This window comes from Pelodiscus sinensis, chromosome 1 (genome assembly GCF_052426305.1).
Source record: "Pelodiscus sinensis isolate ZL-2025 chromosome 1, ASM5242630v1, whole genome shotgun sequence".
In the NCBI taxonomy this organism is placed as follows: Eukaryota; Metazoa; Chordata; order Testudines; family Trionychidae; genus Pelodiscus; species Pelodiscus sinensis.
In genome coordinates, this window is record NC_143052.1 from 110,448,304 (window position 1) to 110,463,009 (window position 14,706).

At 40.6% G+C, this 14,706-nt stretch overlaps 1 protein-coding gene across 10 annotated transcripts in view; it reads left to right on the forward strand.

The window, feature by feature from the left end:
• ERC1 (ELKS/RAB6-interacting/CAST family member 1) overlaps nt 1-14,706 on the forward strand; it is a 512,836-nt gene that overhangs the window by 410,328 nt on the left and 87,802 nt on the right. For all 10 annotated transcript variants that reach the window (XM_075941054.2, XM_089775709.1, XM_075941075.2 and 7 more), the window contains one exon: nt 8,741-8,885. In XM_075941054.2, the coding sequence (XP_075797169.2) occupies nt 8,741-8,885 (145 nt within the window). The remainder of the gene's footprint in view (nt 1-8,740; nt 8,886-14,706) is intronic.

Consider the following 14,706-nt stretch of genomic DNA (forward strand, 5'->3'; position numbering starts at 1 on the left):
TTTGCAGGATTTTGCTGACAATAACAGTCACATTGTTTAAAGGGAGCAAAGTTTTTCCAGATTAAAAATTAAGAACTACTTACAGACAACTGTGTCTCGAGAGACTAGGTGAAGTTGCTTTTCTGTCCATTGAGAAGAAAATAGCATTAAACCCGATTTACCATAATCTGATGATAGAGTTTGCTGCAAGGAAGTCACAAAGGTAGATTTTAAGTTGTAAGTGGTATGACATTGATCATGATCAGCGAAGTTCTTTTAATTGTATAAACTTCATTATGCAGCTGTGTGTTAATATTTACTTGAAACCCCGCAGCTGCCCTTGAAGTTCACTATAACCAGATTTAACCTGTATAAAAAAATGTTAAGGAGGGCCCCATACAGGTGACTTGCCCCAGACCGCACACCCCCTTAGTGCTGGTCCTGCTATTTTGCATGCCTTTGTCATCTTGGTGTTAAATGGTCACCATGTGTCACTGCATCTTAAATCCATGTGGAAATTGTAGCTGGTGCAGGATTTGGCAACTTTCTTGTCAATTGGGGTGTAATTTCCTGAGCATAAAAACCAATGCTCTAGTTGGCTTGATTTTAAGATGTCCATTGAGAAGAAAATAGCACTCTTAACCCCTAAATAAGAACTCTTAACCCCTAAATGGCCTGGCATTCACTTGTTTTAGAAACTGCTTCTTTTCTCATTAAAAATAATGAGCCATCCTAGGACACCTTAGAGACTAACAAAAATATATTTATAGTATCATGAGCTTTCGTGGGCAAAACCCACTTCTTCAGATTTTATTTTTAAAGTTACAGATTAACATGGTTACCCCTCTGAGTCTCTTCTCATTAGACACTGCTGTAGTTGCAGTCAGCATTGTCACTTGACCTAAAATAGAAGAGGCTTCTGATAGAATATTTGCTGTTAGGACCCAACAACTTTGGAATGCATTTCACACTGTTGTCAATAACTGCCTGCGTTTGTTAATCTTTAAAACACTCAAAGACTTGCATTTATTTTCTGGCACACAAAGAAATGAGAGAAGGATGAGCCTAGAAATCTAGTAGAAGTTTTGTTGGTGCAGTTTATTATTCAGTTTGGTAGATTATGTTTCTGCCCGGATAGTACTCCCTGTGATTCAGTTGTAGTGTGTTTATGTATGAATTGTATTGTCAAGAATTTGTCAAGAGGATGAAAAGCCTGTGATTGATGCTGATTTACATATTTGATTCACATTTTATCATGAGGTCTGTCAGTTTTGTGTTCTCAGGTCTCAGCTGTATTCTTCTAAAAGCATCACCATACTGGAAGCTTTAAAAGAGATTGTTTGCCCAGTTACACAGTGACTTGAAAAGCTCCCAAAACTGCTGATCTTATTGTAGTTTTCATATAATGATATCCATACTATCAGGGTTACTCTGCACTCAAAGATCATTCAAAGTAAAATAATATGTCAAGGGAGGGACTGCTAATATTCCTGCATAGTCAGTCTCTCTCTCATTCACTCACTCTCTCACACACACACACACTCTCTCTCTCTCTCAGTATGAACAAGCACAGTGCATACCCTTTGAAACAGTATCAGTGCAGCATTGATTACAATGTATCATCATTCTAATTTTACAACTTAAAAAATGCTCCGTGCGCCCGGGGCAGCGCCACACATGCACCAGGCGCCCGGGGATGGGACCGTGCATGTGTCGCACTCTTGGGGGTGGCGCCGCGCTCCCGGGGCGCACAAATGGCTTGGGCCAGCCCTGACTTATTACCTCACCCTCCTTGTCTCTATGATGTCCTGGGACTGATCTAGCTATAAAAACACTACATTCAAATAAAATATTCATTGTGTCTTTGAATTGTACAGAAAATTGTTTATCCAATCCCGGATTTCCCCCATTGATCATACAAACAGAAAAATATGCAATAAACAGGCATATCTATTTTGCTAAAGTTACTGGGGCAAAACATCACTCTAACCCCTAATCTATTTATCAGCAATAATCAAGTTCAGTATAGCTAATTATATGTTCCATTTTAACTCCAGGAAAAATATGATGATAAATTCATGATATTTTAATTTCTACCTAAATAGTAGAAGACCAGGTATTTTCATAGCAAACAGAAAGTTTTCCTGAGTGGAGCAGTGTAGAAAAATAGCACATAAAGATTTAACGTCTTATAGAAAAGTTTTGATGTTTCAAGTAATAATAAATTTAGTTTCAAACTAAAAGAACATAGGTAGGAACACAATAAAAGGTGCTTGTACCTGGCATCACCATATTGTCCTAACAATAACAATTAATAGTTATGGGATATTGCAAGCACAACAATGTATATTGGCAACCATGAAGATTTCAGGAAGTGTCCAGGAGATAATATGAGTGTCCATGGGAACAACGAAAGCTCATGATACCATCTACATGTTTTGTTAGTCTTTAAGATGCTACTAGACTATTTGTTGTTTTTTAAGTTTTTCCTGTTACAGATTAACTCGGCTACTGCTCTAAAGCAAGAGATGATAGTGAAGTCGTTTCCATCACCTCCTTTTTTCAGCATCCTATGTGCAAGTATTGGTAAATTAACCGAGTATTGAACCAGCCACTTTCACAACATAAAAAGAGACAATACTGAAGCTTGGAGACTGTGGATTTGATCATTTAACATATGAGTTTGGGCAGAACCAATATGGCCACTCTCAAGGATGGTGACAAATACCAGGAAATACCTTGTCAATTATCTGAGATTCATAAGATGTCCAGTTTTATAACTTGTTTGCATTGTTGTGTGCATCTAACCTCAATTGAGGCATCCACTCAACCATTCACATATATCAGATAAGATAAATACTTTAAAAGTGTTCAAACATCATTGGACTTGCATGGTGGTAATTGATACACTGCTGAATCATTTCAACAGTGCGTATTAAAATAATTTGATGATAGCCTCAGGATTTTACTCCACCAGCCAATGACCTTTTATAGACAAAACATGCAAAGAAAGTACAAGAAAATGCTGTATTCAGCTGTAAATATTACAGTGGAAACAGTATGATGAATATTCTGCCTCTTTCAGCACCAGTTTCACACCTTTGCCCAGCCCCAGGAAGACACTTTGGCCAAGTTGAAGCCTCCCTATTCTAGCATCTAGACTGGTCCTTCCTGCCATCAGCATCATAGTCAAGAAAAGGGAGTGATAGATCACTGTGGCCAAAAAATGAAAGAAAGATCAACAAGTCCAGGTAGAAATTGTAGATGTGGGAAAAGTTAGATATCTGTAGAGCCGAAAGAAGATCAGAGCATTGTTATTCAGATACATGTACAAGATTGTGTGGTCATTGACATTCAATATCATAAAACATGTTACAGCTACTACACAAGATTTTTTACAAAGTCAGCAGAGATAAATTTACTTGTGCTGAGAAGATGCACAGCAAAGCCTACAACGTTTTCTGTGTAACTATCATCTACCAGAGACTAATTGTAGACCAGAAGGTGTTATGGATAACAAGATTTATACAGGCATGATGCCAGACACACACAAATGGTAAAATCTTGGTAGCACAAGAATTCAGAATGATGAGACAGCAATGAGCATTTTGTACATTATTGAATGCATGATCCATGTTTTTGGTGCTCTTCAAAATAGATTAATGTGTTTAAGGTCAAGTGTTGTTGATACCAACAAGATTACAAATTACTTGCTTTACTTCTCGAGAGAGAGGTAAAATTGCACTGTTGGATGGACTTCTTGAGCCAGTGTCTGCTTTCTGCTATATGGGACTGTTTTCTCCCATCAAAAGCTAGAATTTGTAAATACAGGCAGTCCCCGAGTTACGCCAGATCCGCAGTTACGTCAGATCCGCAGTTACGAACGGGGCCCTCTCCCTGGTCTCCAGCAGACCAGGGAGAGGAAGCAAAGCGGCGGAACACGCGGGCAGCGGACAGCCCAGACGCGTCTGGGCTGTCCGCTGCCCACGTGCTCCGCGGGTTTGCTCTGCTTTGCTCCCCGTCCCCCTGGTCTGCAGACCAGGGGGACGGGGAGCAAGCAGAGCAAAGCCGCGGAGCCCGAGGGCAGCAGGACAGCCACGGTGCGTCTGGGCTGTCCCGCTGCCCCCGTGCTCCGCAGCTTTGCTCCGGACGCCTGTGGTACAGCAGCTGGGGTGCTGCCGGTTGGTCCCGTAGCGCTGCTCTGGGCGCTACTGGACCAACCCGGCAGCACCTCAGCTGCTCTGCCCCAGGCGTCCTGATTCAGCCACTGCTGGTCAGTTTCAGCAGCAGCTGAATCAGGACGCCTGGGGCAGAGCAGCTGGGGTGCTGCTGGGTTGGTCCAGTAGCGCCGAGGAGCGGCGCTACTGGAGCAACCCAGCAGCACCCCAGCTGCTCTGCCCCAGGCGTCCCCAAGTCAGCCGCTGCTGAAACTGACCAGTGGCTGACTACAGGAAGCCCCTGCCCCGGGGCTTCCTGGAATCAGCTGCTGATCAGTTTCAGCAGCAGCTGACTTGGGGATGCCTGGGGTTCTTAAGTTGAATCTGTATGTAAGTCAGAACTGGCGTCCAGATTCAGCCGCTGTTGAAACTGATCAGTTTCAGCAGCGGCTGAATCTGGACGCCAGTTCCGACTTACATACAGATTCAACTTAAGAACAAACCTACAGTTCCTATCTTGTACGTAACCCGGGGACTGCCTGTATTCAGGGTACGTCTACGCAGCAGCGTTATTTCAGAATAACATAGTTGGCGTCTACACTACTTTATTTCAAAATAATGTTGAGCTGGAGGACTTCTTACTCCGACTCATGTAACCCTCATTTTACAAGTAGTAAGGGAAGTTGAAGGAACAACTTCCTGCTGTGTAGACAGCACCAAAAGCTGAATTAAGCTATTTCAACTTAAACTACGCAATTGACATAGCTCAAGTTGTATAGCTTAATTCAACTTTAGCCGTGTGTGTAGACATATCCTCCGTATCAAGTCAAAAGCAAAAGTTTCTGTCAAGAACATGATTCTTCATAATGGCAAGAAACACTTTGTAAGGCTTCTTGTATTAGATCAAAGTATGAAAATTGATCTCACAGAAACCAGAGCTATTTCATACATTGTTACTAGCGCTGGCAGTACTCTGCCAAAAACAGCAAATCAGCTCTGCTTATTCTCTGCTCAGTCTTCTTCTGTCAAAGTTGGAGACAGCCTTATTGACCATGTTCAAGAGAATGTTCAGTAATCTTTGACGGAATAGCTGTCATCCAAGCACTACATGTTATTCCTTCAACATTTGGTGAGCTTGCAGACACTGTTTTAGTGTATATGATCAAGATTTCAAGAAAGTAAATACAAGTGTACTTGTTTAGACTTTGTCACAGATCCATACCCTAATCTGAGCAGTAAAAATGTCCAACAGTCATGCCAAGCAGCTAAACTAGACACATCTACATAAAGGACCAGAAAACCCCCAGCATGTAAAAGAACTTTCTTTCTGATGGCAACTATGAAGAAGCATTTAAGACATTTTTGTATATCATGAAGAGGGATGCAGATATGCATGTTGTAGGCAAGGACATCACTCTCTACATAGCCATGTAGAGGAGTGTCACTGCCTGACTATGCAGAAGGGTTCTGACACAGTCACAATTGTTGATGACAGGTATATTTCTTCATGTGCAACATGCTTTCAGGGACTACCAAGATGTAATAATTCATAGCAAGGTACAGATACAGCATACATAAGCATCAGTCTTAAGTCACAACTGTGGTCAATTTGTGTTTCTTCATCGGTATTGGAAATTAAAACCACATTATTGATTAATTTTTTAGGCACTGTGTTGTGTCTGCAGGCATATAAAATGTCTAACTGGGAGGCTTTCCTATCTTGCCAGTTGGTTTTCATGCCCAGACTTGTATAAGTGTCAGAAGTGCAAGAACACCGTCAAAAAAGTTGCTGAACCTGTCACACACAATAAGTCTGAGAAGAGTGACTTTGATAAATATTTTCATCCTAGAAAATAAAAAAAAATCTGTTTTATTCAGAAAATAAGCACAACAGTGCCAACAGCCAAAGTGATCACAGGATTTGAATAAGAAAATAACATTTTGATTTATATCAATTACTATGTCAATTCATATAAATCCAAATAAGCTGTCACTTATGAATATTTGAGAAATAAATGCCATATACAAGAGAATTCTAATAAGTTTTGTGTAGTATTTTTTTCAGTGCTGTAACTGAGGAAAATATGCTCAAGGAAAATAATAATATTTTAGTATTTCCATAGAAAAATGTATCAGATGTATTAGAGTTATCATTTCATGTAGTTAGGCTGATGTACAAACATTTCTCTTGAGGGTAAATATTAATATAGTCCAGTCTATAGTGAAAGTTGTCAAGAAAAGCAAATCATGAGCATGGGGTAATTCTTCTTCTTAAACTCTTGTAGTCCAAGTGGAACATAAGTCATCTACAAGTCTCTTCCACTACACTCTGTTTTGAGACAAAACTTCTAGCTGACTCCAGGAGTACCTCAGTTGTTGTCCTTCAATCTCAGTAGATCTTCTCCATGTTGTCCGAGGTCTTCCTCTTTTGCATTTTCCTTGCAAGTTCCATGTGAGAGCTTGACAGACTATGCTGGAATACCTTAACCTATACTTTCTACCAAAAAATAGACATGTTAATTTATTGCACGTTGCCTATTAGAATAATAGAAGAAAATATTGATGCATAAAACACTCCAGCAGCACAAAAATTTTTAGGTTTTTAGCACTTTTTCTTGTACATAAATACAAAAAATAAATGTCACCCAAATTGGCTGTTTGTAATATTTTTCTTGCATATGACGTTTAAAGTCCTCAGTCTATTAAGACTTTCCTTTAACATATTTCTTCATACATTTCAATCATTTTCAATCAATTTTGACTTATACAGGGCAAATATCAGTAACGTTATGGGTAAGACCTTTTTGTCGGAATGGCATGAAAATTTGTAACTTTGTATGTGTCAGGACAGAAAACTGCAGGATTTCATGTGGAGAACTTTTAACACAAGGTGTCTCAGGTCATTGGATGTATAAATCTACAAAAATAGATAGTGGCCCTGTTAATGGAATGAAACTCATTTTCTGTACACAATAATGGGCCTCACCATATAAGCCTGTTGGTAACTTCACACTCCAGGAATCTCTATCAAAGCCATGTCCATTGTGGCTCCTCAAACAGCCTCTGCTGACATCAGATATCAGTGCGTGAATCTTTATAAGGAAGTGCTGCCCAACCATCTCAGTTCTTTTCTCTCTACAATGCTAAGTGTTAGGGAACCCTTCTGTGTGTAGTCTACTTTGCAAACTTTACTTAGTGCCCTCTTTTTGTAGAGATTTCCTTACAAATACTGACCTGGCTCAGCCCAACTTAGGTTGGAGTTCAGACTGAGCTAGAAAAGTAAGGAGATGTAATTGCAAGTAAACAATTTAAGATAAACCAGAATTCACCGTAGCACCTTAGCTCAATTGATATGAAGCAAGATCATAGCCTTTGTTGCCTAGCCTCCACAATACGTTCCCAAAGTATTGGAGGATATGTAAAAATTAGATGCGATTGGAAAAGGATTAATGTATGTATAACTATCACACAACTCTGATGGCAGGATCCTGCTTCTGTCAGTGGTTTGCTCAGAGGACAAGCCTACATTTAGTCACTCAGTGCAGACAGCTGACAAAAGCTCCTCATTTGCCTGGATGGTGAGAAGAGAGGTGAGAGGACAGCAAAGGCAGCCGGAAAGGGGGGTTGCTCTTTTCTCAGCTCCCAGTTAACCCCCTATGCCTTCTGCCTGATGCCTTTTCATCATCTCTCTAAAACAGAAAGGGCCTGTATCTCCCCATTATCTGCTTTTGCTTCTGGGAATATTCTGCATAGTTAAAATGAGTTCATATAATTTGCCCACAAACTTTAATGCAAACATACACTGGTTTAGATCAAACCATGAAACAAGTTTATTAACTACAGAAAGATTTTAAGTGACTACAAGTAATGAGACTAGGCATAAAAGTCAGATTTGATTACAAAGAAAATAAAAAGATGATATGAAAACTAAATGCCTAACTTGAAAAGCTAAATTAAATTAAAACCAAAAGGTTTTTCTCACATAAGCTTAAGGCAGTCTGTACTGGGAAAAGCCTGCCAGTTAGGATTCCCCCATGTGACCCCGAAGTTGTTATTTGAGAGTTGTCAGTGTCATGAGCAGAGATGGAGCATAGTGAAATCCAGCATTTCCATCTTCTCTTTATAATTCAGTTTCTTTGGCTAAAAATATCCTCATTGATTTATGGTGACAAAACAGTCTCTTGTAGACATGGGGTGTGAACTGTCCCTGTGATGGAAAGTAAATATCTTGTTTATCCTTACCTCCCTGCTGGAGAATATCTGCATAAGTAGATAATAGCCCTTTATCAGCGTTAACGTTGTAGTGTCTTTATTTCTGAAAAATTGGTTTGGTCCTGCTTTTCTTAACCTTGGAGCATATTATAACAATGTTATACAGTAGAGTCTTATAACTATATGGTGTTGCCAGACATGTTTAAGCAGGACAGTAATATTCAGCAGATTATGATTTTTTCAAATCAGACCTCAAAAGGCATACTTTGTAAAATTTATATATTATATTTGATATATATCATAATTTTGTAAAAGGGTGAACATGGAGTACAGGTTGTCACAGATACCCCTCACATTTTAAGAAGACTAATGTCATGTCATTTTTTTCCCAGACAAGAAGCCCTTCTTGCTGCCATCAGTGAAAAAGATGCCAACATTGCTCTGCTTGAGCTTTCATCTTCTAAGAAGAAGACCCAAGATGAAGTGGCTGCTCTGAAGCGAGAAAAGGACCGCCTGGTGCAACAGCTCAAGCAACAGGTGGGAAGGGAAGGCAAACAATCAGGCATATGGGCTAGTACTATGGGAGTATGGGATTATTATCATGGGGACATAACTTTATAAACTAAAAATATATAGTGTACTGGGACATACCATTCCTAAGGGAGTATCCAAAATAAATACATGTCTAGTGATTGCACATCATTCAGTCATATGGGAAATTAGAATTCAAGCTACATACGCTTGAACACAGAGCTGACAGCCTGAAGGAAGCATTATGGGGAGAGTATAAGAGAGACTTCTTATTACTACTACACTGATATTCATTCTAACATAAATGTCCAAGAAGCCATTTATGAAGGGGGTCTTGACTCTTAGGGTATGTCTTCACTGCATCCCTAGTTCGAACTAGGGATGCAGTGTAGACATACCCTTAGTTTCTGCTAAAGGCACAAGTAACCGTGGATGATATGCCATTACAAAATGAAGTTGACTTAAGTCAACACACAGCCACCTCCGTAATTAAAATGGTGTTTCATGTCATATGCTCATTCTGTCAGCAGGGCACGTCCTTACCAGCAGTGCTTCTGCCACCTTAATTATGTGGGGCATTGGAGAGTGTTTTGCATAAGTAGTTAACAGACATTTCCAGAGACCATTCAAGATGAAGTGGCCTATAAACACCCGTCCAGTCATAGAAGGGAAAGGAAAGGCAGGTGGAAAAAAGAAAGCTTCAGGTGGGCAATGTGGCTTTTAGTGCGTTACAGATGGTTGTAAGCCATAAATCTAGTGCTGCTATTCAGGCCATGACTTCTAGAGTCTAGAAGAGTTATGAATTTAAGTCAGATGCAGCAAGACAGAACCAGGGATGCTTTCTGATCAGAGATTTCTCCACTTCCACCTTAGAAGGCATCACTATTCTAGTGATAGTGTTTTTTTACTTAACATTTAATACTGAAATAATATGTTTACTGTTCACATAGTAACATTTTTTGGCTGTTAAACCAACATTAAAACAGTTTAGAAACCGATTTTACAATTTCATAACATTAAACCTTACTTACAGTATTTATGACGCTGTCCGTTTCTAGCAAGATGGCATTCCACTAGCAAGACACTCAACTATAAAATGCATGTACCCAACTTGATCATGGTGAAAAGTGCTTCTTAGCATGTAAAATTCCAGAGTGTAATACTGAATAATAATGGAGAGGAGTATTATATGACAACACCATCCTAACTTGTGAATCCAGTTACAAAGCAAGGAGGGACTATGGGTAGAAATCTTTTGAGGGGAGGAAGTAATGTTTTGTTCCCTATAGTATAGTGGTGCCTATGGCAGAACACAAATAATGCCTTTATGTTGTCTTTAATGGAAAATATTACTTGTTTGTATAATTTAGTAGCTATTAATAATGGTCCCAAGAGACTAGAGCAGGGGTAAGGAACAGCAATCTTTTCCATCCAGGTGTGCAATTTTTCCATTCATGAGCAGAATAAATGTTATGTGCACTGAGGTATGTACCTATGTGCACCACCAGGAAAAACACAAACCTAGCTGTGGGTGCTCTTCTAAACAGCTGAGCAGCATTGGACTCTCTCATGAGTGGCCACACAAACACACAGCTTACAAGGAACAGTGTTGGGGGACTTTTTTGGGTTAGAGGGTCACTGACCCACAGAAAAATCAGCCAGGACCACATGCAAGTGAGAAACGCACACAAAAAAACCCTCATGGGTGTGGTCCCCAACTAATAAGCAGAAAGAGAGAGAGAATGACTGATACTAGCCTTGCTCATGCAACTTGGGGAGCCAAGATTCCCCGTGCACTTCAGCACCGTGGGGAACATAAAGCCTAAAGGCTTCCCCACAGAGCAGGATTAACTCTTCTGGGGATTGAAGGCTAGTAGATTTTGTGGGGCCCCACTAGGCTCTGGGGTGGGGCCAAAAATTGGGGGTTCAGTGTGTGGGAAGGGGGTGCTGGGGAGCAGGGTGGGGCTTCAGAGTCTGAGCAGGTGATAGAGTGCAGGAGTGGGGAGGGATTGCAGGGTTTGGACAGGAGGTAGGATGCAGGAATGGGCTGGAAGATGCAAGGTCGGGGTGGGAGGGAGGGTTCAGGAGTGGGCTAGAAGTGCAAGCTGTAGACAGGAGGAAGGATTCAGGAACAGACGGGGTGGGGGAGCAAAGTGGGAGTGAGGGGTCTGGCAGGAAGTAGGATGCAGGTGTGGGGTCTGAGCAGAAGAGTGCAAGAGTGGATTGGGATTGGGGAGTCTGGGTGAGAGGGGAATGCAGGAGCAGGCTGGGAGTGGGAGATGGGAGTCTGGGCCAGAGGGAGTAGAGGATGGGGGCACCTGCTTATAGGAAGGGGCACAGGTGGCTCTGCACTTCCATGCGCAGGCAATCACTGCCCCTGTCTGCTCCGATTGGCCAGAATTCACATCCAATGGGAGCAACTCTGGTGAAACCTGCAAGCCTTTGCAGTTGCTGATCCTGGCACAGCTGTTTCCTCCCCTCTGCCAGGCAGAGCCCGCAGTCTGGATGCTGACCATGGCTTGCTTTGATCTGGCCTGAGAGGTTTGAGAAGTGGTGAGCATGTCACTGGTGCTCCAGCCACCTGTGGGAGGCACCAAATGTTGGTGCCCTCTTGCGTGGCTGGAACACCAATGCAGGCTCGCCCAGCTGTGGGAGAGGAGCCCTGAGCCTTGTGAGCTGGATCAAGGCAAGCCATGGACCATTGGGTCTGCACTTCTGTGTTAGAGAGAAAAGGTAAGTGAGGTAATATCTCTTGTTATACCAACTTTGTGAGAGAGACATGCTTTCGAGCTTCACCTAGCTCTTCTTCAGGTCTGGGGAACATACTCAGATTGTCGCAGCTAAATAAGTGCTTGAACAGATTGTTTAGTGTAAGAAGTTAACACACATTTCAAAGGACCATTCAAGATGAAGTGGCCCAGTAACATCTCTCCAGTCATAAAGGGGAAAGGAAGATCGAGTTTGCTTAAGAGAACAGCAAATATAGATTGTTTATATCTCCTCAAATCAGAAATTAGGAAACCCAGATTAACTTCCCAACAAGCAATTCCCCAAACTTTTTACCCATTCAGACTAAAGAGGATTTTCTTTATTTAACACACTTCAGCGAAGAGACAGAGATTCATCAAGAGAGAAAGGCACATAGTTTCCAAGAGGTTTTGTAGCAATTCCTTCCTTTAGCTTTTCTCTCTGCCTCCCCCTCATTATATCCTGTTCCTATCCACTCAAATTGCAAGTGTATTACTGTGAAAGAGAAGGAAGGGCTCTTGCCAAAGACATTTGGTTCTATAATTTCTGTGCATTAAATTAGGGAGAGGCATTTCAGAAAGAAGATATGGCTTTTTTTTTTTAATTTAAAACTTCTCATCCCTGAATTGCAGGAATGTGCCTCAATATAGACATTTTCCTAATGAAGCAGTCAGCATTGACCAAGCTTTCCACTAAATGGATCTGTCTGCTTAGGATTGGTTGTCAACTTTCATGAAGGGATTTCTTCTATCATCAGAAAGAAGGGAGGCGAATTGGAGGGCAGAGGTCATCAACTAATGTAGTCCCGATTTACTTGCTTCCAAAGTAGTCTGTCTCCTTGACTGGTTCATGGTGAAACAGTTGTTGAGAGGCTGCTTCAACTGAGGGGGCCAGGGCTGATGCAAGGAAACAGAGCTGAAGGTTGTCTAATGAAGTCCAGATGTTCTGTGGTGAGTGCCAGCCAGTGTGTTCTGATTATAAGTGAGAGAGAAGCCCCTACAGTGCATGTCAAATCAGCACCCGCACTGGAGTTAATATAAATCAAGAGAGTTTTGGCTTTCTTTAACATAGTCTATCCACTAGCCATCTGTCCAAGAATGGCCTATGTTTCAGTGATTCATTTTCTTCTCAAACTAAAATGTAACAAGCAGCACACAGTAGTTATCACAGTTTAAGTCCTGGTCCACATCTGTGAGTTATAAATGGAAGGCATATGAGAGTAGGCTGAATTTTTCCTCCCTGTGAGGTTTCCTGGAATTAGAACCCTGGGATAAGGTGTGTTATTTACTAAATGTGTACAGTGCCTAGCACAGCAGAGCTCCAGACTGGCTGAGCTCTCTAGGCATAATCACAATATAAAGGTTCAATAATCACGATGTAGTTGCATGGGGGTTCTGATCCATGGTGTTTCTCGATTCATGTATATGGGAGCTTACAATCAGAATGTTAGTGGGAATTGTTTAAGAAGCATCATATATATTAGTGGTACTGTATAAATGTTTAATACTAATTTTCACTCCCTTCTTAATATAGCATTAAGAATCTGGGACAGATTAGCTCAATAAATTGATCAAGGGATCTCAAACCTTTCATATGTATGGTAGATAACTGGATTCAGGTTAGTAGTGAAGAGCTATTGTAACTAACCCTTTTTGCTTAAAAATAAGTAAATATTCTGCAGTAATTATATAAAGTAACATATCACCTTAAATAATGACACTGGTGTTTAAAAGCCTCAAAGGGGGGGAGGGGTAGCCATGTTAGTCTGTAGCTTTAAAAACAATGAATAGTCTTATGGCACCTTAGAGATTAACAAAAATATATATAGTATCATGAGCTTTCGTGGGCAAAACCCACTTCTTCAGATGAGCTGGAAGCTGGAGTGAAAATAGGAATCCAGAATTTATAACAGAAAAAGAAGGGAAGAAAAAAATTGTAACCTGTCAATTGTAGTATAAGTACTAATGAGGCTAATAGAGTGAGCTGAAAGTGCCCCATATTTAGCTTTTGATGTAATGAGGTGTTAAATGCAGGGAAGGCTGGGTTTATAATGCAACATCCAGTTAATGTCTTTGTTCAAGTCCAGGGAAACTGTCAAATTTTCATATGAAGGTTGATTCCTCACACTGCACTTAAACAGGAAGATGATGTCTGTTTGGATATGTTGTTTGCACTTGCATAGAAGATGATGACTATTTGGATCTGTTGTTTGATCTTCATATGCAAATTTGACACTGTTTCCCTGGACTTGAACAAAGACATTAACTGGATGTCACATTATAAAGTAGCAGTTGTCACAATAGTTGACAAAGGATTCTTAGAGAGACAAGGTAGGTGAGGTAATATCTTTCATTGCACCAATTTCTGTTGATGAGAGACGAGCTTTTGAGTTCCTTTGGTTCAGTCATACATATCACCATTAAAAGGAAGGAAAACTTTACCATCTTTTGGAGAACAAGCATCCATTTTCCAAAATAAATCTATTGAATTCCTCAGAGAAAAGGCTGGATTAACAAAATCTAAACTGTTTTACTGAACGGCAATGCTGCAAATATTAAAGCTCTCTGAGTATCATACTTAGCATTATTACAAATAGTGAAAAGCTTCAGGTAATTGGGGAAATATTGATTGTGCTTTGTGTCTTGGACATTATACTGGGAATTGCTGCCACCAGCCAGGTAAAATAAGTTTCCCTATTCTGTGATTCAGTTAGCTGATGAATTGATGACATGGCTGCAGATGTTCAGGAATAGTTGTTTAGTAGAGTTCAGAAAATCCAGTTCTGATAATACAACTGGATAAAACTACAGATGTGTTCTTTGCCCAATTTTTAACCTTTAGATGGTTTACTTGGGAACAATACATATACAAGGACTTCCTGATTACTGTGCACTGACAGGAGGCTCCTCAGGAGAATTTTTTTTGAAGTTTTTAAATAATCAGTTTTTGCAGCTGGGTTGGATTGACATCACTGTTTCAATATTTGCATTGATGAAGCCTGAGCTTTGGCAGAAAAACACGGCAACTTTGTGACTAGAACCTAGTCTTGCCTTTTGAAAACATTATTCAGTGCACTGAG